The 27,995-nt window shown below is 49.0% G+C and overlaps 8 protein-coding genes across 8 annotated transcripts; 4 read left to right on the top strand and 4 right to left on the bottom strand.

The window, feature by feature from the left end:
• Nucleotides 1-1,996: 1,996 nt before the first annotated feature.
• MYCFIDRAFT_18265 (uncharacterized protein) lies at nt 1,997-2,350 on the bottom strand (the record flags this gene model as incomplete). The annotated part of the gene is made up of 1 exon (XM_007929697.1): nt 1,997-2,350. A coding segment is annotated over one exon (354 nt), but the record flags the coding sequence as incomplete, so codon positions are not given.
• A 1,549-nt stretch (nt 2,351-3,899) lies between these two features.
• On the top strand, nt 3,900-6,070 carry MYCFIDRAFT_155437 (uncharacterized protein; the record flags this gene model as incomplete). Its single annotated transcript, XM_007930282.1, has 5 exons — nt 3,900-4,929; nt 4,983-5,049; nt 5,100-5,166; nt 5,232-5,557; nt 5,654-6,070. 5 exons carry the CDS (start codon nt 3,900-3,902, stop codon nt 5,913-5,915), a joined length of 1,752 nt encoding a protein of 583 aa, XP_007928473.1. The 3' UTR covers nt 5,916-6,070.
• A 5,273-nt stretch (nt 6,071-11,343) lies between these two features.
• MYCFIDRAFT_204235 (uncharacterized protein) lies at nt 11,344-13,749 on the top strand (the record flags this gene model as incomplete). The annotated part of the gene is made up of 4 exons (XM_007930281.1): nt 11,344-12,093; nt 12,157-12,224; nt 12,298-12,541; nt 12,603-13,749. The coding sequence occupies exons 1-4, from the start codon at nt 11,837-11,839 to the stop codon at nt 13,747-13,749; spliced, it is 1,716 nt and encodes a 571-aa protein (XP_007928472.1). The 5' UTR covers nt 11,344-11,836.
• A 29-nt stretch (nt 13,750-13,778) lies between these two features.
• MYCFIDRAFT_208293 (uncharacterized protein) lies at nt 13,779-15,566 on the top strand (the record flags this gene model as incomplete). Its single annotated transcript, XM_007930280.1, has 10 exons — nt 13,779-14,486; nt 14,523-14,542; nt 14,584-15,060; nt 15,093-15,099; nt 15,129-15,140; nt 15,236-15,253; nt 15,282-15,312; nt 15,350-15,406; nt 15,433-15,481; nt 15,505-15,566. Exons 1-10 carry the CDS (start codon nt 14,347-14,349, stop codon nt 15,564-15,566), a joined length of 873 nt encoding a protein of 290 aa, XP_007928471.1. The 5' UTR covers nt 13,779-14,346.
• A 165-nt stretch (nt 15,567-15,731) lies between these two features.
• MYCFIDRAFT_189433 (uncharacterized protein) lies at nt 15,732-17,089 on the bottom strand (the record flags this gene model as incomplete). The annotated part of the gene is made up of 3 exons (XM_007930279.1): nt 15,732-16,130; nt 16,200-16,607; nt 16,664-17,089. 3 exons carry the CDS (start codon nt 17,087-17,089, stop codon nt 15,732-15,734), a joined length of 1,233 nt encoding a protein of 410 aa, XP_007928470.1.
• Nucleotides 17,090-18,033: 944 nt separating this feature from the next.
• Nucleotides 18,034-19,838, top strand: MYCFIDRAFT_85471 (uncharacterized protein; the record flags this gene model as incomplete). The annotated part of the gene is made up of 5 exons (XM_007930278.1): nt 18,034-18,044; nt 18,131-18,200; nt 18,263-18,343; nt 18,401-18,751; nt 18,804-19,838. 5 exons carry the CDS (start codon nt 18,034-18,036, stop codon nt 19,836-19,838), a joined length of 1,548 nt encoding a protein of 515 aa, XP_007928469.1.
• Nucleotides 19,839-20,911: 1,073 nt separating this feature from the next.
• On the bottom strand, nt 20,912-21,467 carry MYCFIDRAFT_112420 (uncharacterized protein; the record flags this gene model as incomplete). Its single annotated transcript, XM_007930277.1, has 2 exons — nt 20,912-21,075; nt 21,128-21,467. Coding segments are annotated over 2 exons (504 nt in total), but the record flags the coding sequence as incomplete, so codon positions are not given.
• Nucleotides 21,468-22,124: 657 nt separating this feature from the next.
• MYCFIDRAFT_176521 (uncharacterized protein) lies at nt 22,125-23,944 on the bottom strand (the record flags this gene model as incomplete). The annotated part of the gene is made up of 18 exons (XM_007930276.1): nt 22,125-22,205; nt 22,234-22,305; nt 22,335-22,362; nt 22,394-22,576; nt 22,605-22,648; nt 22,682-22,798; nt 22,826-22,911; nt 22,938-23,127; nt 23,162-23,178; nt 23,205-23,241; nt 23,267-23,327; nt 23,355-23,441; nt 23,483-23,496; nt 23,525-23,642; nt 23,689-23,738; nt 23,765-23,805; nt 23,842-23,886; nt 23,923-23,944. The coding sequence occupies 18 exons, from the start codon at nt 23,942-23,944 to the stop codon at nt 22,125-22,127; spliced, it is 1,293 nt and encodes a 430-aa protein (XP_007928467.1).
• Nucleotides 23,945-27,995: the final 4,051 nt, after the last annotated feature.

Raw genomic sequence — 27,995 nt, 5'->3', positions numbered from 1 at the left:
GTAGTGTCTATAATTAGTGTATATAGCGTGTTCTTAAACGCTTCTAGAGACCGTAGGTAGAGGGCAATTATACTACGAATAGCGCTATTCTAAGGATTAGTATTAATCTCGTAGAAGATGCCGTTCTTATCTAGTAACTCGACCGTTCGCTAAGCCTAGTTTATCTATTAACGAGCATCTATATTGCGAGACTAGGCAATATTATATATGTCCTTTAGTTTAAGAATTATACTACGGTCGCGGAAGTAGGCTATAATCTTCGAGGTTAGTATTCGCGCTTACTAAAGGCCCTCTAATTCCTCGAGGAACGCTACTGTTCTTAACTTCCGCCGTACTATCGCTAGAGCGACAATATTATCCTTCTTGTAATAGTAATAATAATAATTATCTTCTAAAGAATGCCGGATTACCTACTTACCCTCTAGCTATAATAGATCGATAGTAACGGCGTAGAAATAGAACTTATAGCCTATCTTCTTCGAAGTCGACTTCCGCTATATTAACTTAGCCTCTTCCTTCTAGGTACGCTTATCCGGTTAACTATAGTAGCTATATACGAAGAGGTAACGGTATTTAATCTTATTCTTATTCTTCTACGGCTTATACTACTTAAACTCGTATCTAGTCGACTTTCCGAAGGCGTAGATATATTCGATAAGAGCCTAATAAGACGTAAACTTCGACTCTCGCGGTATAGGTCTACGGTAGCGCTCTCTTAGAGAGAATAGGTACTTCTAAGGTCGCGGAGATACCGATCTTCTATTAGATAGAACTATACGCTCGCGAGGTAGCGATAGTAAGCGATAGCGACCTCGAATACGCGTCTCTAAGACTAATTCAACCTCCTCCTACGACTTAATATCTACTACCGTCGATTAAGCGCCTTCTATTACTATTTCTATCGATTACGCGTCTTCTACGTCTTCTACTACTATCTCTATTAATTAAGCGCCTTCTACCGCTATCTCTATCGATTGCGCGTCTTCCGCGCCTTCTACTACTATCTCTATCGATTAAGCGCCTTCTACTACTATCTCTACTACTATCTCTATCGATTACGCGCCTTCTACTACTACGTCGGCGATAAGATTATCGAGAAACTCGTCGTATAATAGAGATTTAGCTATTTTCGATAGTTACTAGGCAATCTACTATAAAAGGGGGAAGAAATACGAATTTTAGGTCTATAGTAGAATTCCTTCCTAGGTAACGCGCGACGCGCCTATTAACAATACTAACTAAGAACGGAAATAGCCTATATTAGGTAGAAAGAGCACGTAATTCTATACAGGGCGATTCTATAATAGTGCTAGCATCGGGATATGCTAGGGCTCGGGCGGCTAGCTAGGGCTCGGTTTAGTATCGAGGACCAATTATTCTTGGAAACAGACTACTTGCATTCTTGATTCATAATTTGGTGACGTCGGAGTCATGATCGAAAAGGGGTTCTGTCGAGTACAGTACTACAGTGTATAGTCTTATTATAGGAGACTGAGCAGGGCAGGACGAATGTGAAAGAGCATTACCTATTTTGCAGACAGACCTATTCTGCTCGTAGTCTGAATGATCCATTTTTCCAGCAATCCGAATTGCTATACATCTGCCCGCTGAGAACTCTCGACGTTCCGAGTATGCAGTACTGCGCTTTGCTCGCCCAGCCGCGAAACCAATTCAACCTCTCGTTACAGTATAGACGGCGCCATCTACTTCACGAGACGCACAATGTGTTTCAAAAATGTCAGTCGGCGCTATGCTCGGCCGAAGACCGAGACAGTTGGCGCAGTGGCGCGATCTGGTGTGAAGTTCATCTCTCAACCTGCCAACTTTGTCAATACACTCCCAGGGGCCATCAGCACTCGAGGGCAGCTTGAGCGATCTTCAGCATCGCGTGGTCCTTTCTGAACATACCAAGCAGCTTTCGACCCTCCCAGAAGCTACGCCAGCATTAGTATTGAGAGTCTGTGCATGTCAAACATCAAGCGTCGATTCGCACTGACCCTTTTCCATAGCTGAGCAATATCTCTTCGCCAGCTTTGATACCGGCCTTCCGCTTGCCAGCCTTGCCGGCAGAAAGGACGAAAATGCCTACGCGCCTCTCCCATCGGACACCATCGGCTCTTTTGGTGGATGGAACCTGAATGTAGCAATCTCGAAATTCAGCATTCGGCCTTTCAGCAACGCCTCTATAGTCGTTTGCACAACGACTTTCATTGCCCTCCTCTGCAGCGTCCACACTCAACCCGATTTCGCGGTCCAAGCTAAGGTCGTAATCGCTATGTGGATCGGTGTCTGACAGACTGTTGGAGTGCACTTTGCCTAGGTACAACAGTATGAATTGATCCGGGATGAGGCTCTCGGCCGCGAAGAGTCCACGTTGCCCACACGCCGGATGCTTCTCATCATCAATGGTGGTGATTCGGACGTGTGGAGTCACAGGATGGATGAGGTGAGTCTGGATCTGGATCCATGATTGATTGTCCGAGGGTGCGCGCGACAGCTTGGGCCGCAGTTCAGCAGCCAGTGCTGTGTAGCTCTGGTCACTCAAGAACTTGATTTTGTCGGGCCAGTTCTTCGGAAGCTCGGCTGGCGTTGGCGCTTCTTTGGTGGCATTCTTGCCGTTCGTCTTGGATGGCATGACCGCCCGCTATCCTGAAGGAGTATCGACCACATTCGACGCTTATTGAGAAGGCAGAGGCAGAAGCGAACCCCGCACTGCTCGCACTCGAAAGCTTCCCTTTCCGGATACCATTTTCTGCAGGTACAAACCGGACAAATTCCAAGCCTCAATTCTCAGGCAACATCTGCCAAGACTACATTTTCTTGCCAGAACCACGACGTCTCGCCATGAGCGGTGAGCGCTCAGTGCTGTACCGCAATAGCCAGAACCAGATCGAGCGGTGCTGCCAAAGAGTCAACGACAGTCTGGCCACCATGCAACAGTGCAGCAACACTCCTCCGTACTGCTGACTCAGCATGGGTTCAGAGGCCCTTCCAACCCTGGCCCTGTAGAATGTCCGTCTGATTTCGGATGCTTGCGCATACTGCTCTCCTCCTGATTTCAGCCTCTCTGGCCTGTTCAGCACCTTGTCTTCGCCACAGCTGAACATGTTCTCATGTCTCGCGGCACCCTCCCCGAACGAAGTGTACTCTTCAAAGGCTGGCTGAGAGTCTCGTAGGTAGGACAGCATCCCGGCTGATCCGATGATCAGAACTGCTGGAAACGGCATTGGACTGGCCGCCTGAGTATGGATTGATGATGCATCAAGTGCTGCAGCTCTCCGTGCGACATGGTCAGCTCCCCAGTAGTAGCATGCCAATGCAGCGCAGCGATCAAGGCATGCGACCTTCTGACGCTTAGCTATAAGAACGCGCCTCCCACCTCTTGCTATGAACTCTGTCGTTCGAGTTCTCACACTACGCCGGTCTCGTAGTAATAATATACCACCGCTGACAGTCTTTCGCTGACGATTATGGCTACTCAACTTGCCCCCGACTATGATGTTGACTCACGAATCCGCGAGGTGGCCAAAGCCCTCGAGGCGCATCCAGAGTTCAGCGATAAAGATGTTCCGGGTCTGGCCAAGCTGCTCGATGACTACCTGGATGACAATGTGGACGTGAACAGCTGGGACTCTGGCAGAATTGACTTCATGCGTCGACTTTTGAAGGTGTTCAAGGACTCGCCGGTCGACAATACCTACCAAGACCTGCAGAAATACTACACAGAGGACGAAAATGATAGGCTTGAGCGTTTCGTTGAAGGCGAGACGGCAGAGAAGTGTTCTCACGGCTTCTGTGTCGGACCATCGCTAGGCACACGGCACCACATCCACCACTTCTTCGAGAGTGCATCACGTATAGTCAAGAACTTGTTCGACATCGATGATGACGACAAACTTATGACAATTCAGCAAGATCTCGAATTCCAGAACTGGGGCAGAACTGTACAGGAGACTCCAAGATACACATGTGTCCCCAAGAATGTTGCCGATATACAGAAGACTGTCCGCTTTGCCAAACAGGCCGGGTTGGCCGTGAGGTGTGCAGGTTACAGACACTCTTGGTCACCGATCTTCAGTCGCAAAGGCGAGGTCCTGATCTCTCTACTACCTCTCGATACCGCCACGGAGCTTCCTAATATCGCGGCATTGCCATTACATGACGGCAGACCCAACGATCTAGAAACCATAGAGCTGCTTGATGGCCCTGCACGACCAGGAGGAAAGCGCTTGGTGCGGGTGGGGTGTGCTACAACAAACGAGCGTCTTCGCCGCTGGTGCGTGGAGCACAACAAGGTGACCTTACCATTCAACATCATCATGGTAGAGATCACCTGTGGTGGTAGCAATGGTCCGATTTGTCATGGCGCAGGCATCAAGCACCAGACTTTAAGCGATCTTGTCCGAGCTATCGAGTACATTGATGCCAATGGCGAGCTTCGCAAAATCACAGATCAAGACTCCGACTTCCTGAAAGCAGCAGGTGGTGCTTTCGGCCTGATGGGTATTGTGACGCACCTCACCATCGAGTTCGATGCTATGACCTATGCTGAGATGCGCCCGTACAAGCTCCCTGTAATTCAAACCATTCCTCCGCCTCCAGGATTTCCAGAGGACAAGATCCCGAAAGCTCTTCGACCGAAGAAGCCTTTGACGGATGAGCAAAAGCGCAAAGCTCAGGAGGATTTTGAGAAACATGCCAATGAGGACTATTATTCTGAATGGTTCTGGTTTCCGTATGCAGACGAGTGTTGGATCAATTGCTGGAACAACACGACCGATGACTCTGATGTCGAGGATTGGCCTGGACCTTTCGCTATCTTCTTGTCGTTTCTGCAACAGTTCACGCTGAATGTGCTGCAGTACAACAAGGTGCTGACCGAAGTCGTGAATCAGACTAAAATTGCGGAGGCTGCAGTGACCTTGCTTTGTTCGTCCGCCACCCGTTTCGAGGAAATGCATAGTGCTGATGAGTCTGTACAGCTCGGTTCGCAATGTTGAACATGCCCTCCGTCGACGATGGTGCGAAGCCGATCAAGACACACCTGATGTAAGTCCGTCCATAAGGTATCGATACAACGTAAGCTGACAGCTCCCCAGTAACGCTCTACACTTCCAACGAGCTATCCAGAACGTCAGAGTCCGCGATGTCGAAGTCGAAATGCCAGTGCGTTCATTCACCCAACCCAACCCCATCTCATCTCCACTCACTCACTCACTCACCTATGTCAGCTCATCCCCCAACGCACCAACCCAACCAAAGTCGACTACACCCTTGTGCAACAAGCGTGGTGGGACGCAATCCTCAAATGCTACGAGCACAGCGACAAATGTCCGCAACGCTTCCCCTTAGAAATGCGAATCATGGGAGGCAGCAATGTCATCTTGGCACCTCAATTTGGTAACAAGCTTGGAACCTGTTCGATTGAGATTCTGACATTACAGAATGCTGTGGATATTTGGCAGCCTTATGCTCAAGAGGTCGTAGATGTGTGGATGAGTTATAAGGATCATGAGGGGAAGAGGATTAAGACGAGACCGCATTGGGCTAAGGAGTGGTGAGTGCTTCCTTACCTATCTTCTTACTACATACGTGTACTTGCCACGTGGGTGCTCTGAGTCATTGCTGACACGGACATTTTCTTCTTCGGCAGGGTTGAGTACACGGTCGATGGCAAACCCTGGTTCGATAAATTGAAGAACGAGGATTTCAAGGACGAGATTCCAGACTTCAAGAGGATCCTGGCGAGGATTGGTGAGAAGCACGGGTGGACGTTGGAGGATCTCAAATCGAGGTTCTCGAATGATCTTTTTGATAGACTGGTCTTTGATGATGTGCATGTCGAGAAGAAGAAGAAGCTGCCTGAGGCGAATGGGAATGCTGGACTCGATGGGAAGAATGGTAATAAGAATTGACATTCTACTCGTTGAGGAGCAGTTTCGTTGACGAGTGTGGTAGGGAAGTTGGAAGAGAAGAAAAATGGCAAGCCGCTTTTGCAGAAAAGAAAGAAGTTCCTCGAGGACTTGAGGTGCTGTTAGATTGATGAATGCGAAAGGAGTTGAAATTTTTCATTCCATATTGATGCTGAAGTGCGTCGTGATCAGATCAACGTTGAATCTGATATGTATTTCGGCTACGCGTGGCCGGTTTCTGGTAGCCATATAGCAAGCATTCCCAAACCCTGCATCGAGAGTGGCTGTACGATGGGAGCAATAGAAGCCGTGAACGGCCCGTGTTCGATGGGAGCCACTGTCACATCATTGCCGACAGGAATTGTACCAGATTCTGCTCACGGCATCTGATATGCATCGTTGCCATTGAGCCGAGTGGACCGGAGCTCTAGATTGAAGTGCCGCTCGGGCGTGCAAATGCTGGAAAGTCGCAGTGACGAGGCAACGAGTTCGAGGCGGTCAAGGTATTTGATGCTCCATGGTGCTTTGATCGAAGCCAGCGCCGTGATGTCTTGTAGGTCATGTCGTGTTGCTCCTTCAGTTTTCTGGTACAGATGAGCTGTGTCGACTTCTAGAGCAAAAGCCGGCCGATAGAATTTTGCAAGCCGATGTCGCATGATGCAGGCAGGAGCTTACGGTAGTTGCAACAGCTATTCTTGTCATAACGAAGGGATCATGTGACATGAGCATAAGAAGAGTAATAATAACACTGACTCGCAGTTGACGTCCTATAACTGCGCTGTCGCGATAAGCGAGCTGTTGTTTGGTGCTGTACGGTACTGCAGTGAGCACAACATGCATGAGACCCAGTGGTGTTCGGTCAGACGAGCCGGATGTTTCGCAACATGCAGATCAGCGGTGTTATATCACAGTGCTTCCTTGCGGAAACATACCACAGATGAAGCTGTTTTCTAGTGCTCGTTGGTGTGCTCAGCCAAGCATGATTGTGGTATATTAAGAAGCTGTTGCCGTGCAAGGAGACCCTTCCACCTGGATACCCGCAAAGACGCGCATGCAACTCCAATCACCGGTCAACGTCCAGGCTGTGGCGCCGTGAATTTTCTGCACGTGAGGCCGTGATGGATGGCAAGCGGCGCGTGAGGACTTCGGGAGCAAACAACGCGTCTTCCAGGCCTTCTTCGCTTCCCTGCGGACATGCCGTGCGCGCAAGCAAGGAAGCCCTGACCTTCCTCCTGCTCTTTGTGTGATGGGCGCAAGGGCGGCAAGGCCTTGAGCGTCAGAAAGTAGGGGTGCCAGGTTGTTAATCACGACTAACGTTAGCAACGTTGCCAACACCATTAATAACGTTGATATGGTCGACTGAGTGGTTAATAACCTAGGGCTGAAGGCCGCTAACCAGAGGTAGAAGGTTATATATATGCGACTAGCAATATAGACTATAGAACGAGACACTATATAGACTACTTCTTACTATAGAACGAGACACTTCTTGCTATAGAATAAGACACTATATAGACCACTTCTTACTATAGAATAGACCACTTCTTAAGCTTAATCGCTCGGCCGCTAGAGCGCTTATCTAAGCGCTTCTACGCTAGCATAGTTACTATAGGTCTCTAGATATTGCTAGCTATTATTGTCTTATAAGAGCGACTAGCTAAACAGTAAGTAATTAACTAGAGGGTCGTGCTTACTAGAGGCCTAGCTATTAATAGGCTTAAAGAATAGTAAGTACTACAATAGTTAACTTCTAGTCGGTATTAGAAGCGCCTTAAAGAGCGCTTTATAATTAACTAGCTTATCTTCGAAGTCGTTGTCTTCTTCTTAGAAAGCGGCTAGACCGTATAGATTGAATAGCTATTTAAGGTTAGGTATATAGAGATAGCGAGGGTTACTCGGTAGCAGGCAATAGTCGTTTATTATAGCTTCTTCGAAGGCTAGCAATGCGTCTAATTCCGCCTTCCTAATCTCCTTCTTAGTTACTAGCTATCGCTACTATATCTCTCGCAATTTAGCTTATCGTTGCCTTCTTATTACCTCTTCTATAGGTCTTCTACGTAAGGCGCGGCTGTTTATATAGATATAGGTATAGTCGTTAGTACGAGTAGCGGATAGCTTCGAGCGATAGTCGTTCTATATAAAGTTTATAGCGCTAAAGGCTCGCTTAGAAGGCACTAAATTAGCAGGTGTTCTATATAGGCGGAGGGCAATCTCTATAATAAGAGGTGCTTTGCGAGCGAGGAAGTCCTAATAAGTAGTAATATTGCCGCGCTTACGATGCCGACTAAGCTCGTTATTACTAATAGTAAAGAAGCGTTGCGTAGAGTCTCGAAACTCGATAAATTCGTCGTTAAATTAGAGATAGCGCTCGTATATAGAAGGATCGCTCTCTTCGTAGCTAAAATAGCCCTTAAAGAAGGCAGAGCGGCACTCTTCTTCGCGGTCGCTAAAGTCTCGAGAAACTGCTAGTTTATTAATAGATAGCGAGTATACTACCTAGTAGACAGGTTAAGTCTACTTAGTAAACCGGAGGTCGAAGAGCGATAGTAGGTCCTTCTCGTAAGATAGGCGCGCCTACTATATTAAACGACGTAGCTGCTACTAGCGAGGTACGATATTACTAACCTTCGAGGTGTCGCTCTTACTAACTAGCCGTGCTTCGTTAATAAGCTAAAGGAGTATATAAAGGCTCTATAGGCGGCTCTAGAACAGAGGCGAGTTAATAGTCTTAAGGGTAGCAGAAGCTCCCTTTGCTAGGCGACTATTCGAGCCTCTAAATAGCCGTTAAGCTATAATCCTCGCGTAGTCTTAAAGGTAGGTTATTGCTACGAACAGGCTATGTATTATAGTATAGTGTAAACCCTAGCGAGTAAGACAGGCGATAGCAAATGCCCTTAATATAGCCTTATTGTCCTTAGTAAAAGCCTTAAGAATATTCTAAGCCTTCTTCGACCTCTTAAATAAAACAAGTACGTATACCGCTTCGCGGAGCGTATCGCTATAGAACGGTAGGTGCGAGTCCTTCTAATTGTTACCCTAGTCGCTAATATATAGCTATATACCGTACGAGTCGCAGAATACATAGATTATATACTTAGTAAGTAGATTGTCGGCGAGTTAGTCGTAGAGTGCTCTTATTGTCGCGCAGGTATCAGTTTAAAGGGAATTCTAGCGCTTAAGGTCGCTATTAACGAAGGGCGCTACCTACTTAGTTATCTGCCTCGCGAGGGTTATAGCGTTAGCGTTAGAGTCCTTTATATCTAGTAGGTTACAGAAGAACGAGCTAGATACTATATTAGCTAACAGATTATAGAAGCGAGTACTACCGCGACTCTTACTCTCGTCGGCGCTAAAGTTAAGGTCTCGAAGCGTATTAAATACCGCCTATACGTCCTTCTCGACTTCCGCTCGTATCTTATCGATACAATCTACTACCTTATCGCGACTCGGAGGGTTATAATTAGCGTCGAAGGTATAGAAGGCCTCGCGCTATTCGGGGTAGAATCTCGCGTCTACTTTATTAAATAGCCTCCTACTATATAAAATAGCCTTCGTAATAGCTAGGTCGCGTACTTGCTTAGTCTTAGCGATACCGAATAGAAGTATACGTTGCTGTTTGCGCGGCAGTAAGCCCTCGGCTTTATTATTAGATTAGTAAGACCTCTTATAGTCTAGATACTACTAATACTTCTTTAGGTACTTCTACTTACGCGATAGGCTTCCCTCCGGTACCGTTCCTTTCCTACTATCGTACTAGATATAGCGCACAAATTTGCCTATAAAGTCGGTCTTAATAGAGGAGAAGTTAAGGTTATCTAGGTACTTTACTAGAGGCATCTTAAAAAGTCGGAATTCTAAGATTCGTAGAATTGCTAGAAATGTAAAAAACGGAGGATCTAATAGGTAAAATAGGTAGAAAAAACGATATTAATTCTCTCTCGATAATAGCTATCGAACTATTCGGTTTGTAGGTGGATTAGACTATATTAGTAGCAATACCTCTAATCGTAACTCTACGATTGCTCGTTGCTAGGCTACCCTAAGCGATTTAGTATCCCTAGTAACAACCTCTCGGAAGACCTACGGAAGCACCTTCTACGCTAAATTATACGCAATTAAGCTCCTTCTAATCTTAAGAGGTAGATCTACAAAGGAATAGGCCTCCGAAGGCGTAGGAAACACACTATACTAGTATCTAAGGTATTTACTTACTCCTAGCTAGTATAAGATAAGGTCTATATAGAGGCCTTAGGCATAGATATTATTATTAACATGTTGCTAACTGTCAGTATAATACTAACGTTGCTATTGACTGACAAGGTGTTATTAACAGCACCCCTATCAGAAAGGGTGACGGCGTGTCAGACTATCGCGAAATAGGACGCGTGAGGCCAGGCGTTGTGGAAATTCCCTTCTTGGAAGCACGCCTCCGCCCACGAATCGTAGGCGTAGAGCACCAGCGCAAGCAAGAGCAGCGTCCCGTACATGTGGCTGGTGCAATCAGATGTTCAACAGTTGACGCTGCCAGGGAGCAGTAGTGCTCAGCACCAGTTCGCATAAACAAAGCCAGTGGAGGAGCGGCATGTCATGGCATGGCATGGCATGATACGCGAATCAGGATGATCAGAAAAGGGATATCGATGAAATCGAAGATGAGGTCCTGTGAATCGAGGTGTTCGGCGTGATCGCCTGCTTGCCGATCGAAACGAGCACTTCCACATGGCGAACTCGGATCAGGCGAAAGTATCGCACATGCCATCTGCTGTGAGCGTTGAGACGTATCGTCATTATTGTGGATGCCGCCTCGGAGCCTTGTGCGGCTGCTGGCGGCTAACGTTAAGAGACAAGAGATTGGAGGATGGCAACAATGCATTGTGTATCGGTGTTGGACGGCCGGCATGTAGCAATCGTTGCACAGTTCCTTGCAGCTGCCAGGTTGGCCCAGTAGTGCTCAAGTAGTACTGTTGCGGCCAAGCGAGGAATGGAGGAATGGTCCCACGTTGCCAATGATAATAATAATGCACCGAGCCTCGCAAACCGGTTATTCTAAGGATGGAGCATATCGGGCGATGCAGCGCAGCAGCTTGATGAGGCCCGCGATCATGCCTGTAGCAACATCTCGTGCACATAAGTTATCAACAGCGCGTGCTCTGATTTGGTGCTGCAAGCGCTGCATGTCCATATGATGATGCTGTCACCACACGGCTAGCTTAAGTTAGCTTCGCCCACGATCGCAGTGCTCAGCATTATAAGTTAACATGCCATGCCTCTGGGTGGGGTATGTCGCATGCGGCGCCCGCCCGCGAACGCAGCGAGGAGTGGAGTAGGCTTTGGTCAGTGCGGTTTCGCTGAGCAACCTTGTCCACCAAGCAACAACCGTGAACCGTCCTACTTCACCAACCTGTCGCCCGCCGTGACCTGTCTGCCACCACCTGCACCCTCTTGTATCTGCTGCTTCCTCTCCCCACGACCAGCGGCAGGCACAGGCACAGGCACAGGCAGCTTCGGAGGCGGCAACGACAGCATCGGGACAGAGGTTTGCAGAAGTTCGCTCTTCCTGCACATCCTCGACGCCCGCACGCGAGCCTCACCCTCAGCCGCATTCGTTTGACGTCGAACGGTGGTGCCGACGATGCAGAGGCTCTGAGCGAGGCGAGGCGAGGCATACCAACCACCACGAACACCACTCACTCCACCACCACTCTCGCTCCTTCGATCCGCTCCATTCTCTCCTTGGCACCGCCGCTCATTCCGAATACAGACGACATCTTACCACGACTCCAAGTGCATTCGACATTGGACGCCACATCCCTCCTCCGCATTCCATATCCGCCGACATTCCCACCTGCAGACGCCCACGCGACCTATTTCCCTCACTTCCCAGCAGCATTGGACATCCGCAGCCACCGACCAGAATACACAGCATGGAATACTCTTCACCGCTGGCTGCAATGCGGCCTCAAGCAGTGCCGACATGGGGCCCCACCCGGAAGGACTTGCCCGGTGGTGTGTACCACGGATGCCAAACGTTTGGCCCCTCAAGCTTCGACTTCAACACCATGTCAATGCATCGCGAGAAGCCCAAGCGCCAAGACTACTTTACGCTGCGACCTGTGCGCGGCTCATCTCCCACCGCGAGCCTGACGGCCGATCTGGATGCCAACTTCCATATCGACAAGAGGTATACCCACATTCCTCGCTTGTGCGCTGAGCATTGCTCTTCCCTACTGACAATATCCTCCAGCCCTCAAGCACCGACACCACGTCGATCCTTGTTCACCACCGATTTGTTCAAGCCTCGCGAAAATGCTGGTCAGTGCAAGAATGAAAACTCCAACCCCGTTGCAAATGGAAGTATGCGGCTGACCGTGGCAAGCACGCACAGTTACTCCGCCTGTCGAAGTCGAGCCTGCTACGACGCCAGACATCATTCCCTCGTCCTCGCCTTACCACGAGCCAATGGACATCTCGCCCCTGCCACACAAGGTCCCACACTTTCTGCACCAAGTCACTCTTCCTTCTCCCTCCACCGACGACACACCAAGCGAAGTCGACATCTCGCCGGACTTTCTGGTGGCGGACGTCATCTCTCGCCCGGTACCATCGCCGGCTTTCCTAGAGCTACCAGAGTAAGTGCTTGTTATGAATGATGACAGAGGCATTGAGATCGTCGCTCACGTGTCGCGGCAGACGTAGGAGACCTGTCACACGACCGTCACTCAGCCGAACAAAAGGTTACTCGGCTGGTTACATTCCACAGCGTCCGACCAGTGCTGAGACTGAATTACCTCCGTTCCGGTTTGGACATGTCGCTACCAGTGGCTTGTCGTGTTCATCTACGCCAAGCCTGCTAGGGAGCTTTACAGAGTCACCGGTCGATGACTGGCGGCCGTCCGGCTTGGGCTCAATGCTGCCACCAACGCGGAGAACGTCACTCAGTACCGCGAACCGTAACAATGGCTCGCCGTCGAGCAATCACGTTCGCAAGCCTTCAGCCGGACGGCCTGCCTTCGTGCGGCCACAGCGAAAGTTGATTCGGAGATCTTTGAGCATGTTCCAGCATCCCGATGATGTGATGAAGGAGGAGCAGGAGTCGTTCGAGCCACAGCCTTCCCTCGACTCGGTGATGGATGTAGAGCAGCCTGCCGAGCATGTTCTGAAACTGCCATACTTCATCCCTGAAAGCGAGCCCGACAGCTTACCACGAATCACCCAGGACACCATGATCGACATTCTCGCCCAGAAACACACCGGCAAGTACGCGCATATAATGATCATCGACTGCAGATTCGAGTATGAATACAGTGGAGGCCACATCGACTCCGCAGTGAATTACAACGACAAGCATCTACTAACGACCGAGCTCTTTGGCGACAAGATGTCTACCGAGAACACATTGCTGATCTTCCACTGCGAGTATTCAGTACACCGTGCTCCTCTCACCGCGAAATTCGTTCGCAGTCACGATCGTAACGTCAACGCCGCCAACTATCCACAACTCACATATCCGGAGATGTACATTCTCGATGGTGGATACAGCAAGTTCTTTGCTGAGCACCCGACGAAATGCTTCCCGCAAAACTACGTCGAGATGAATGATCAACGGCACGAGCAGGCTTGTGAGCGAGGCATGGCCAAGGTCAAGCAGCAGCGAAATAAGCTGTTCAGGAACCAGACCTTCGCCTTTGGCCAGAACCAGAACCGCGATGACATGGAAGACTCTCCGACTGCGCTCGGCCGCGGGCTGGGTCCTAGAAGTCACTCATCCTTCTCGGTCGGGCCTCAAATCGCAGAGGGCATCGGCATGTCTTATCAGCGTCGCATGGCTTCGTACTGAAGTATGATTACGCTTTTGCTCTTCTTCTTGCATTGCATTGGCGTGGCGTTCATGGAAGCGGCTCTTTCATACTTCGACATGCTGGTCTCGAAGCATCATCCGGCGTTCAAGCGAGCCATCTCTATGGCGATTTCATTCCTGGCGAGGCGTTGGCGGCGACCAACATATGCGGGGCTTTTCTCATCGAATGCAGCCTGTCCGTTTTTTCTTCTACTCATGTCCTTTGGTACGAATCATACACCCCGACTCCACCGACTGCACTGTACTACACAGCGATACCCAGTATCGTATACTTTCTGGCCTGATCTCGACATCAAGGCTATCACTCAGCAACGATCACCATGATTGATCCCTTTTACCACAACATCCCCCGGACATCCGTCACTCACAGGAACCGGAATACGCACTGACATCTGTCTCCCCACGATGAGGCATTGACATCACCATTTCACCGCCATTCATCAGAGCTTGATGTGATCACTACACCACTACTAGCCTGACTTGTATTACTGCCAACGATCGCAACAGCTGCTTCTTGTACAGGATAGCTTGGAGGAAGAATACACGCTTTCAATCCAAACTTTACCAGGATGTACAATGTACATACTAGGTGGAAACCGGCTTGTGCGCAATTGGGACAGCGGAATAACAGTACTCACATTTGGAAGACTGCTTGTGGGCGGGGAACCAGCAAACATGCAGGAGTTTTCAAAAAGTTGGAGAATGCAATTCGATCTGTACTACTACGACCACCTGCCACTGTAGTGTGTGAGTGAGCGAAATGGTAGCGAAAGTCTGCCTTTAATGTTGAACTCGAAATCGAATCGATGAAAGCACTTCCAAACAACTCTCATCCTCCTCTCTCTTCTTTCTCCCCTTGCTTCACTTCAGTATGCTGTCGTCCTGCCCCCACCTTCATCACTATAGTGGAGGCCCCCCGCTACACTCATCTATCCGAATTCAAAGATTGCACAGCAGGAAGAGGCAAGGGAGCACAACATGCAAGCAACCAAAGTGGATCCCATCTCCACAACATGTCCATGCCATGTTGCACGATGCATATGCAGGCGAAAATTTTGATTGACGATAACCCGGTTTCACCTGGCTTGAATGCGTACCGTGGAAGTGGGATTTTTCTGACGTGTCACAACAACAACAACAACAACAACGCCACCCACTTACGCCACAGAGCTGTGCTCCATGACAACGGGATGTTATTTTCCGAAGATGGATGGGATGGGATGCAACGTACAGTACTTACAATCGGTCGGGACGGCATATGGATGGATGGATGGATGGATGGTGGATTGGGTGGTCGACCAATGGGTGAGTGAGTGAGTGAGTGAGTGAGTGAGTGAGTGAGTGAGTGAGTGAGTGAGTGAAGAACAGACGTGGGAATTCACTAACTAATAGCATCGATGAATTGAATTGAATTTTTTTTTTTTGGATTGTGATCGTGATCGTGATCTGCTTGATGCCGTGGGAGATTTTTGGGTTCCGTCAAGTGGTCTACTCGATGGATGGATGGGAAGTGTGATGCTCATTCACTCACTCACTCTGCTTGTTCAATCATGTATAAATGCATTGGATGAATGTTAAGGGATACTCCGCAAAGCGGATTCAGTTGGGGCTGGAATTGGAGGCTCTTGATGGATGCGTTCAACTGACTTGCTGTTACATTAGTCCTCTGATTCAAGCTGCGATGTCCAACAGCTCTTCCAAGCCATGGCATGTTGCAGGAATCTAGTACATGAGATAACACATCTTCCATGCTGAAGGCAAGTGAAGCTGATGTGGCTGCCGGAAAGGCAAGCTAGACACAGCTGAGGAGGCCGTCTGCTGAAGCTTCTCTTCTCTAGATTATGACTGTTTGCATTTATCTGCTAGCTGCTTACTCTTTCTGAAGTGCTTCTCCAAGCCATTATAACAGAATCCTGTTGCAGTGCTCTTGCAATCCTCTTGCATGCTCAGCTTCGCCTCTTTCATGAGCCGTTGGTCTTGCCACTCCAACCTTGCGCAAATCTGTCTGAAGCTGCCTTTCCGAGACTGCTTGCGCTGTATTGTTCCGGCACGTATCCGCTCGACGAGATGCCGCCAAGCAGGAGGAAGAAGGTTACGAGGACAAGGCCGAAGACGAGCACTTTTCGAAGTGCAGGGTGTCGGACTCCGTACTCTGCCCAAGCTCTCTGTGCCTGACCCATGTGCTCCTTCAGCTTATCAGAACCGAGCTTGTAGTACACGAGACCGCCAAGAGCAATGGAATAGCCGAATGCCTGAAGTCCGGAGACTGGGTCGCGGAAAATGAGCATCGAGGCGCCGACGAGGAGAATGTCCTTGAGGACACCGGAGAGGGTCATGACGAGTGACGAAGTCTTGCCGATCTGTATCTTTCGTCAGTATTTCGGAAATGTGGGGAGTGCAGGCAGGGTAGGGGATTGATTTCGTCATACCAGGAACACGACCGAGACATTGAGCAGGAATGCAATCATGGCGTTCGCGAGGAGAATGAAGTAGCCCACATTCTCAACGTCGGCCAGTGTCATGTTTGGGACTTCGAATAGCAATGCGACCAGAGCGTTCATGAGTGCGCAGGCTGGCGCAAAGTAGTAGAGAGAGACTAGCGGGTCCATCTTGAACTCGGCGCTGGAGAGCAGGCGCTGGACCATGACAAGACGTGTGGCTTCGAAGACGATGCCTCCGAGTTGGTAGAGGAACCCAGTCATGTTGAATTGGATCTCGCCGTAGGAGGCAATGATCACACCGAAGACAATGAAGGAGACATTGCCTAATGTCTTCAATGATGGAGGAGCGACTCCAAAGATCCATGATGCGATCAGGACTGCGACTGGAGTGGTGGCCTTTGCGCATTCATTAGTATGCCTTGCTGCTTCCCTCATCCCGATCGTTTGCATACCTTGAGCATTTGAATGAACGAGACGGAGAGATAGAGGTAGGTCAAGTTACCGCAGATCAGCGATAGCGAGAACATGAGGCCAATTGGCACAATGGCTCGTAGGTATATCCTCCCCGTCATTGGCACCTTCTTGCGCGAGTCCAAGACGTGCGTGAATCGGGCCAGGATCTGGGTCATCAGCGTGGCAAAGGCCAGATGCCATGTTGTGAGAACGATTGGGTAGTGGAATTTGGCGGTATCAAGAATCCACTTGTTGAAGATGATTACGCTGGAAGAGAGCGAGATCCAAGTGGCGATGTAGACTGCTGGGTGTAGGCCGGTCTTTGGTGGTTCCGACCTTTCGGCTGCTGGATTCACGGTCGGCAGAACGGGCTCTGCTGGCCTTTCCACCTCGCCGTCGCCCGACTGTCTCTCCTTCTCACTCATTGCGATGTGGTATTCTTGCTTGCAGGGCAGGCGCGAATCGATCGTGATCGTCTAGATGGCGGAGATGGATATGCCTCGGCGGCTCGAAAGTCGCAAGAAGCTGGCAAGCTGGAGGCGAAAGCGCAAGCGCAAGCGCAAGGGCGAGGAAGGAGAGAAGGATGTAATCAGCAGTGAGAGAGGAGTTGTCTCTGCCTCTGTGCAAAAGAGAAAGCTGGACACTTTCAAGCACTAGAACTAGGCCCCCTTGCAGACGCGTGCTGCTTGCCTTCTGGCTTTGGAGAAGTTGAGGCTTAAACTCTCTCAACCTTGAACCCTCCAAAAAAAAAAAGCTCCAATACACGAGTATTACGCAAGCAAGCAGTACCATCAGCCTTGGTCTGAGTTCGTCTCACCATCGCCACTGTGATTTGTTAGGATTTTGATCATGTCGTTCTTCACAAATACATCATGCTGTGTCCCGCGTCGCATCGCCGTCGCCAGCCACAAGCGATTGCGGCCACGTGCTATCACCAAAGAGTGACGCCGCCACGGCCGCCGCCCCTGAGGCTGAATTCTGAATTCACTTCTCTCTGTCTCTTCCCAGCCTGGCATTGTACAGCGACTCGCCCGGCCATTTGAGCTGTTCAATAATGGGTCGCCCGACGATGATGCGTCGGTGATGGCTGCCACTGCCACAACAATGACGCCCCTGCGGAAAGCAATGACGAAGAGTTGTTGAGTTGCGAATCGCGTCGCGTCCAGTGTATCAGCTTCCCCTCCTTCCAACGCTATTCCTCTTTCGCTAAGCGTGCGTCTGAAGCGAACAAGGGTCTTGTCTGTGCGAGCTGTGGTGCGCAACAATTGGCGTGCCGTCGCGGTATAGAAGATACGACTCTGCCTTCTCATCACACGCTCTGATCTTTGTGTAGACCTCCAATTGTACAGCCTGATCGTATCTGTTCAATATGTCTCACAAGCGTCAAATCTCCAAGGCGAATGGCAAGGAAATGTGAGGCCATTGCGCCCTCCTGAAACCATACGTGTGCTAACAATTTCTCGCAGCCATGTCGATGTACTTGTCATTGGCGCTGGCCCAACTGGTTTGGGTGCTGCAAAGCGCCTCCAGCAGATCGTGTGTAGAGATGGCATATTCACCAAGAGGAGCCGTGCCAGAATTACTAACAGCCTATTCAGGACGGCCCATCATGGATGATTGTCGACCGCAACGACGTTCCAGGCGGTCTCGCTTCTACAGACGTTACTCCTGAGGGTTTCGTGAGTAGTACTCGAGTACGCCTGCAAGTGCCCAGCAGCACTGACCTGTCCCTCTAGCTCTACGATGTCGGCGGCCACGTTATCTTCTCGCACTACAAGTACTTCGACGATGTCATCGACGAGGCTCTCCCCAACGAATCAGACTGGTACCACCACCAGCGTATCTCCTACGTCCGCTACAAGGGTCTGTGGGTGCCATACCCATTCCAGAACAACATTTCTATGCTGCCAAAGGAGGATCAGGTCAAGGCAATGGATGGTCTGATCGACGCCTCTTTGGCTGCAACACAAGTGCGCGACAAGCCAAAGGACTTCGATGAGCACATCATGAGGACCATGGGCAGCGGCATCGCAGACATCTTTATGAGGCCATACAACTACAAGGTGTGGGCTGTGCCCACCACAAAGGTAAGAGCCAGGCATCTAGAAGAGAATGTGCGGATAGCTGATCATTGGATAGATGCAAGCCGCATGGCTCGGCGAGCGTGTCGCTACACCAAACCTCAAGCTGATCACCAAGAACATCATCTTGAACAAGACCGCAGGCAACTGGGGTCCAAACGCCACTTTCCGCTTCCCGGCAGAGGGCGGAACTGGTAACATCTGGATCAAGGTCGCTGAGACCCTTCAGAAGGACAAGACTCGCTTTGGCAAGCACGGTGAGGTTCAGCTTGTGGATGCTGAGAACAAGAGAGTTCTTCTTGGCGACGGTACCACCGTGAACTACGCCAAACTCGTCTCCACCATGTCTGTCGACTATCTCGTTGAGGCCATGAAGGACGAGGAGCTTCAAGACCTGAGCAAGGGTCTGTTCTACTCTACTACCCACGTCATTGGGGTTGGTATCCGTGGTGAGCGGCCAGAGCGTATCGGCGACAAGTGCTGGCTCTACTTCCCCGAGGACAACTGCCCATTCTACCGCTCTACCATCTTCTCCAACTACTCCCCCAACAACCAGCCGAAGGCATCCGTGAAGCTCGCCACACAACAGCTTGCCGATGGGAGCAAGCCAACGGACACATCTGCCAAGGAAGGACCATACTGGAGCATTATGCTTGAGGTTTCCGAGTCCAGCATGAAGCCCGTCGACCAGAAGACCCTGCTCGCAGACTGCATTCAGGGTTTGATCAACACCGAGCAGCTCAAGCCAACCGACGAGATCGTTTCTACCTACCACCGCAGATTCGACCACGGTTACCCAACTCCTTCGCTCGAGCGTGAGGGCGTTCTCACTCAGCTCCTGCCTAAGCTCAAGGAGCAAGGCATCTGGTCTCGTGGCCGCTTCGGCTCCTGGAGATACGAGGTCGGCAACCAAGACCACAGTTTTATGCTTGGTGTTGAGGCCGTCGACAATATCATCAACGGCGCTGTGGAGCTTACACTCAACTACCCAGACTTTGTCAACACACGACAGAACACCGAGAGACGGTTGGTAGATGGTGCCCAGGCGTTCAAGAAGCAGAGCAACGGCATCCCGGTGAGGCCCAATGCATAGATGCAACGTTTGGAACTTCAATAGCAGGAGTAGAGTAGTCATGGGTTTTCTGGAGCGTTGCATATACCACCACACTTGTTAGATTTAGAATCAAAAGGCCTCCGCTGCTGCACGATCTTTCAAACGCTTCAAGGTCCAGACGCAAACACAAGCAAGCCTTGATATTCAGAGAGAATTGGTGACCAAGCAGTACTGCTACTATCAATTTCGACAACATCAAAAACAAATCTATCAAGAACCCATCACTCATCTCACCATCACCATCCTCCATATTCCTCACATCCATCAACCCCATCCAAACTCTGCTCCACACAAGCAAAAGCACGATTCGAACAAATATCTACAAACCTCGTACCCGGAACAGCCGTCGAAGTGGATGGTGAAAAGTAATGTTGGAGGATGATGATGTATCAAGACTGTTTGGAGACATCACTGAGAACGACACAGAAAGATGATGATGTATCAAGACAAGTCCGCCAACATCAAGAGTCTTGCCTACCCATATCGAAGTCTATCTCGCAGCATCAGCTGCACATACATGTAGTGGTATTTGCCCGTAACGCTCGCCAATCATACACCAATACCACACAAACAGGGTGAAGGAAGGTAATATCAGCATCGCTCGTCACACATCAGCCGTTGAGAAGGAGAATATGGACACTGCCTCACCACCATTTATCCTCGAAATTGTGCTGCTCATCTGAACCTTGCCCGGTAGAAGAGATGTCATCCTGCTTTTGCTTCGACCTTCTTTTCCGAAGCGTCACGCGGTACCTTTCTCGTCAAGACCGTCAGCCATCGAGCCAGAAAGATAGCAAAGATATGTGGATGTTGGGTTAGTTCGGGCTACAGCCCTTCTTCAGAGGTGAGGAGGAGGTGGAGCTCTACTTCTGTGCCTTCTGCTTCGCCTCCTCCTTGGTGTGCTTGGCTTGGTCTTTGGCCTCATCGGCCTTTTGTTGCCCGACCTTCTGTGCCTCGTCGACCTTTTGCTGACCGAGCTTGGTGTACTCGTTAAGCTTATCCTGGCCGATCTGCTTGTAATGGCCTGCGTTGTCCTTGGCATCGCGGACATATTCAGAGCCCTTCTTCTTGCCCTCTTCGTACTTTGGTCCAAGGAAGTCGGCGACGGCTTGGAAGAAGTCCGAGGCGATTCTCAGTTGGGTTGAGATGGTTGCTTGGACCAAGGTTCCAACACCCTGACCGCGGTTGTTGTGCTTGGCAGTCTTCTCGTATTCATCTGAGATTGCTATCAGTACGGTTTCAAGAGTTTGTGCCACGAAAAGACTTACCATTGAAGGTGCCGGTCAGGTAACTGTATGGCCAGAAAACGTAGCCCTTGGCAGTGTCGACGATGGTCGTGGTGTCCTGCTTCACGATTGGGAAGTGGCCTTCGACCTTGGTGAGACTAGCATCGGCGAGCTCATCGGCCTTCTGGACGTATGGCTGGGCATAAGAGTATGGCTTCTGCAGGTATGGCTCTACGGGCTTAGCAAAGCGGATGTAGGCGCCGTCGGCCACTTCCAAGCTCTTCTTGCCGTAAGGATTGGCCTTGTAGGTCTCAATGCCATCGTGCACGGCTGGGTAAGAGGCGAGATGTGAGATGAACTTGGACGAGCTCTTGTCGCCGTTGGTGAGGGTCTCGGTGGTTGAGTGAGGCATTTTGCTCGGTTACGTCTGTGATGAAGCAGGTCAGGCGACGTTCGTTTGCTGGTCTGATCAACGACAATGGGTGGTGAGATGGCAGTTGGCGGCGATTCGATGCGTGAGAGATAAGACGACTCTGATTCGTGTGCTGAGGGCAGCGACAGGGTGCTGCTTGCTGCAAGCCTCTCTCGTAGCGGTGCAGTATTTGGGAAGGCGAACACCTACGTGCGTGGAAAGCACTACTCTCGCCCGGTGGTCCTTCCACGCGCCAATCGTCAGCCTGTCACTCCACGATCGAGACGCCTATGGACAAACGGCGGGACTTACAAGCTGGGTGTGGTGTCGATAGCTTGTGTGGCGGATCTGGAAGATGATGCTGAGGGTGGACTCGGGACGATGCAGAGAAGGGGGAAGAGATGGGAGTTTTGTTGAGCGCGCGGCCGATATGACTTACTCTGCACCTAGGCAGACATGGCGGAAGCGAAGCATCCATACGTCGCCGTGCTGGACAGCAGCAGCAGAAGAGGTGCATGGCATGTGAAAGTGACGCACTCAACCAGCCAGTCTCCTTTTCCAATCAGCGTCGTGCGGTCGGTCCGGCTCATCGGCCGCGCGAAAGCCCACCTATGAACCCATCCCTACTTATCCGTTCTCAGGTGGCCCGCCGCTGCCAGAGCCAGAGCCAGAGCCAGAGCCAGAGCCAGAGCCGCGTGAGTGGGCGACCTCATCATCAGAAAGCTTGCCCGCGCACAACATCCTGATTTCCATCTCGATCCGCCGACGCAACGATAGCATGCTGCTCTCCGCCGCCCTCTGATTGGCCCTTGTCGGCATGCAGCAAGGTAGAGACACCTGAGATACGGAGTCGGCAAGCTCGTTGCTTTGCTGCCCACTGCTCATTCAGTTGGAACCGCTGGCCCATGCCATGCCATTGCCATGGTCGGCTTACTGGGGCTCGGGGAAGTGGCGAGGTGGTACCGATGGCCTGCTTCAGGGCTGCCTTTCTCAACTGTCTGCATGTGAAAGCTGCCAAGCCACGTCTTGGGGCCACTTTGACACATGCATGCCATATCAGACCCGCTCTCCGGCTTGACCTTCGGCGCACTATCACCTCGCTTTCACGTGTCTGCAGAGATGCATTGCTCCAAGTACTCCAGAGCTGGGAGCTGCCACACACCCTCTCGGCCTTCCGCTTCCACCTTATCACCTCGCAACCAGGAACCAGGTCGACACTGCCGAGTATACCATTGAAGCATGCCGAGACAGCGTGGGAGACCGACCAGTCTGTCGGTCACTGTTATCTCGGCTTCTGGGATCTTGTGATACAATCAACGAGCATTCACCCGCTTGCATGATGCTATGATGCTCGTGCCTGTCGTGAGAACTCCTTTCTGGGGCTCCACAGTGCCTGCGCCCTGTCTTCTCCGCTCTTATGCATTGCGCATGCAAGCGAACGACTCAATCTGCAGATGAGGAACTGCATTGATGATAACGTTGGGCGGGAGGTCTCAATCAACCCATCAAAGTCGCCTACACAAATTCGCAGTATCATCCGAAGCCCTACAAAGCATGCGCCACCGGCCGCCCGAATACAAGCAACAAGCGATACGCATATCTGTCTGTAAGTGGACATAATCTCACTTGTCTAGCAATTACCTCCTCCCATAATGTCCGAAAACAGAGTCTGCATATCGACCTATTCAAGGCATTGATGGAACACACCTCGACTACTCGGCTTGAATTTGTACGGTAGAGGCTTCTACCGGCGTCTGGCATGTCAGTACCAAGTCACCACGACGTGCGCCAGTGGGTATAAGAGAACGACTTCTCGTCTCAGCCTCGTGCCTTGCAGTAGAGGCTGTGCTATAACACATGGCTCGTATCAGCAAGTTATGGGCGAGTCTTCCATGCAGCAGGCGCTGATCAGGAAGTCGGCAGATACGTTGGTACAGAATGCTCCTCAAACTTCACTGGAACGCGTACTGCTTTCCTCCGCAAACTCAGAATACACTTCCTCAGCAGTGAATCGGTGGAGGCGACACGCAAGACTGTTGAGAGCGCAACATACCAGGATCTTGGACCACTTTGGACATACAATCAGGATGAGGCACAAAGGCCGAGTGCCAGCATGGCTGCTCATCCGAAAGCTGTTCCCTCTCGCTGAATCAGAAGCATGTCGGCTCGGATTCATAGCGATACGTTTTACGCTTCGTACCGCAAGCCAAGCAACAGTGGCCCAGTGCTGTAGTCAGTAGTCTTGAAACCAGGTGCCAATGCAATACAGGTAACTCATCAGCTGGAGTTGGACTTCTGGGAGCAGAACCTCATTATCATCATGGTCCGTCCGGTGCCTCCGCACTAGCGCCGGATGATGACGAGCGAATGAGAGCCTGCCAACGCCTGCCTAGGACGCACTGCAAGTTGCAACCTCGCTATTGACAGTTTATTACTGTAGAAAGCATTCTGGACTGCTTTATTAGGTACTAGTGTTTATGTAGCTCGAAGAGCTATAAGTGAAGGACGAAGTGCTATAAGTAAAGGCCGAAGAGCTATAAGTAAAGGCTAAGGCGACGAGCGGGGTAGGGTAAGCTAGATTCTAGAAGATTCTACAGCGGCTATAGCCGTACCGCGTTAGGCAATAAGGCGGAAATCGTTACAAATCGCGCTTTATAAATCGCGCGCCTTTCTAATAATAACTTCTTCTACTTACTACTACTTCTACTACTACTACTACTACTACGACTCGTTACTACTCCCTTTCTATCTTTACTAAGCTAGACACTATACCTACCCCCTATACTAGCCCCTATAGAAACCCCGAGTAAGATCTCGAGCGCTATCGGTAAGTTTAATATTATCGCTAAACTTTTATAACTACTTCGCTAATAGTATTAGTCGCTTAAGTATTTAAAAATAAGGAAGTTATCGATCTCGCTAGTACGTTCTCTAATAAGTCTCCCTCTCGCTCTATAAAGCGAGTTCTAGTTAAGAAGACTAGCTCTAAGAGAGTCGCGACTCTAGTAAGTCTCGTTTATAAATATATATTACTAGATATACTAACCCTTAAAGCTCGTTATAGGCGAAGTCTTTATATATTTCGTTAGTAGCGTAGTACGCTACCTTACTTTTAACTATACTATCGTCCTTTAAAAGGGCGCTAAGACTATTAAGTACTAGTAGTCGCTAGGTATCTCTACTATAAACGCGTAGTCGTACGCTACCCTCCTAGGATCGGACTTTACCTAGAACTTCGGCGCTAGCTCTCCTTTCGTCTAGATAGGACCTAGGAATCGATTTACTATAAGAATCTATATCGCCGCTACTTAGAAGAACGTAATAATCTAAGAATAGTATACTAATTAAGAAGTTAAAAGTTAGAAAAAGCGAGAGGAAATAAGATAAGATATACTATCTACGCTATAGGGCGTAGACCGATATATATACTCTATAGAGGTTAGTTAGCCCTTTACAAAAAATGAAATCTATAAAGTAACTTATAATCTTCTTCTTCCTATTTTTATCTCGTCTGCCTATATAATAGATATATACTAGGTCTATAATGTCGATCGGCGAAGCTAGTAATATTTAATCTCGCGTTTCTTAGTACGTTACCGCTATTATTACTATTCGTATTATAGTTAGTTTGAAATATATACCTAATCTAGTTAAGTCCGCTCTACTACCGCGACGACTTCTATACGAGCTCGCTTACTATTTGTTTTCTATATATAACCGCTTACAATCTCGCTAATACTCTCGTAATATATATCTCGAATATACTACGTCGGAAACATAGGAGAATTAGAATATAATAATTCCGCTAGAAACTCGAAGAGTTACTAGAGCTATACTTCGCTTATACTTCTCCTAAGTTCTTCCGCTTTCTAAGACACTTCCGGGATAAAGTCGTATTCCTACTAGCAGCTAGTATCCTTAGTAGAGATAGTCTCTTAATATTCTAGGGTGCCCTCTTCCTATTCGTACTTCGTAGATAGAGGTCGAGTGTTCGATTTTAAAGCCCGCCCGCTATCTTCGAATTCTAGTAATACTACTCTTTTCCGGTTATAGTTTATATAGCTAGTATAGCTCCTAGGATCTCCTCTATAAGCGCAATTACTATATAGTAGCTTTAGCGCTAGGTTATAGGAATAACGGCACCCTTCGAAATAACTATAGTTAGATTCGCAAGTTCTATATTTCGAAGGAAAGAGACAGTTTAGTATAGCGCAACTTCTAGCGTCTATACCGAGAATATAGACTAGCGCTACTTGCCTCGCTCTCTTATCGGTACTCTTCTACGTTACGCCTTCTCTTAGTATACGTATATAGCCCTCTCGAAATACTAGATCTCGCCCTTTACTGCTTACGATTTTCTTTACTAGCGCGTAGTCCGTAGTTCTAGTTTCCTAAATTTCACCTTTTTAATATGCTTCTACTACTACTTATACGAACTATTACGCATAATCCTTTCCTACTTTAGGTATAATATTAAGGCTCGATATTATATTAGCGCTAGGAATATAGTAGAGAACTCGAAGAGAAAGGAGGATAACTAAGAGAACTACCGGGAACTTAGCTTATATAGATAGGGGATAGGCGGCTAAATAATAAGGTTCTTAGTGCCTCGGAGAAGTAGTAATACGCTAACCGTATTTAGGTAGCTAAACTCTATACCTAAAGAGAAAAAAATGCTAGTATAGATAGAGAAGTTTTATATATATATATTATAGAGAATAACTACTAATCGCAGCCTAAAAGTCTTCTATATCGAAGTCGAGATCTGCGTCTTAAAGTATACTAAGGATCTTAGCTTCTTATTTATATACGACAACCGGAGCCTTTGCCTTAGTAATATCGCCTAGCCTTAGAGTACGAGGTAGCGTTAGAGCGTATAGTATCGAGGTCGGAGTAGAGACTTAAGTGCGGGATATAGGCTTCGAGAGTAATACGGATTGTCCGGATAGTCGCTTCCTAGAGAACGAAGGACCTAGAATAGGCGTAGTGTCCTTAGAAATCTATTAGATTATACGCGCCGTAGATATAGAACGAGGTATCGGTATAGGTACTAGCGTAGGTAGTATCGACGAGGCCTTAGTTAGATCTGCCTATATAATCTTCTTCGAAGGTATTATTTTAGCCGTAACCTATATTATCTATTAGGCGTTACTAGGACCTAGGGCTAAGTTCTAGAGGTAGACTAAAGAGTCGTCTAGTTAGTATCTAGGAAGTTCTATAAATAACGGTCGGCGCGAAGTTTTCGCTAGTGCTATAGTTAGCATAGTTTCTCGCTAGCTTAGCTATCGTCCGACTCTAGTATCGACTAACGTCCTATCTTCGTCGTTACCTAGCACGAATGCCCTAGGACCCCTTTCTACCCTACGCGGAAGGCTACTATCGCTACCTACTTCGCGGTCTAGACTCGCAAAGTTTCGAGTATACTAGTTAGGCTCGTCTTCGGATTCTATAGCGTCTCGAGTAGAACCGGTAGGCGGTTTAGCGATTTCGGGAACGTACGCTCGAGGTACGTAGTTAAGTATACTCTATAGGCGTCGCGGTTGCTACGCTAGTCCGGTAGAGCTAGTAGATATAGCGTATATCGCTCCGTATAATAGGACGTTAGAGGTTATACCTATAAACAGATTTCTATCCTTAAAAATAAAGTCGTAGAGACGCTTAGGTAGATATAATAGAGCCGAGCGAAACACTTTGTTTAGGGAGTCGCTACCCTACGTAAAAGCATACTTTCCGTTAATAAGCACGCGGAGGTTATATACGTCCGTAACGCGTAAGAATGCTACGAAGAGTTAGCCGTAGCTAAATATAGGCCGTCGAAGGTCGATGCCGATATATACTAGGGATTAACCCTAAGATTTGTTTATCGTTATTGCGAAACAAGGTCGAAGCGGAAGTTAATATCGCTTAAGAGTAAACGGTAGGCCTTTATTCGAATATATCTAGATTCGCGGTATCTAGTATACTTCCTAATTATCGTCGTCTAGTAGTTTCCGAACTTTAACCCCGAACTAGAGTGTTTTTACGACGATAACCTACGTTCCGTTTACGAGTCCTACGGTTTTATAGATGTTCCGTATAATTATTATTAGTATACCTACCCGGATCCGTAGGTAAGGAATCTAGAGCTCGGTATTCTAGATAGATTTTAAAAGGCTTAAGATTTCCGGAGGCTAGTCTTTATCGCTAGGCAACTTCTCTATCTTATCCTCGTAGCGATATTCGCGAATTGTACTATACGGCAGGTCGTCTACGATACGTTCGTTAATCTCGTAGGCGGTGTCGTTCGTTATATAAAGGATAGCTCGAGAACGATAGAATACTAGGTTATACTTAGCCTTAATAATACCCTATCTTAGAAAGACGAAATCGATAAGCTCGCTAAGGTTCTAGACTCTTCCGACGTATATTAGTAGCTTAATAAATCGATCGAACACGTCGTCGTATATACTATAGAGGGTCTAGCGGTAGAAGTCGACGTTCCCGCGGATTGCTATCTAT

Source organism: Pseudocercospora fijiensis (genome assembly GCF_000340215.1).
Source record: "Pseudocercospora fijiensis CIRAD86 unplaced genomic scaffold MYCFIscaffold_6, whole genome shotgun sequence".
Taxonomy (NCBI): Eukaryota; Fungi; Ascomycota; class Dothideomycetes; order Mycosphaerellales; family Mycosphaerellaceae; genus Pseudocercospora; species Pseudocercospora fijiensis.
Note: the sequence above shows the minus strand (reverse complement) of the source record. Positions and strands in the feature narration are given on the sequence as shown.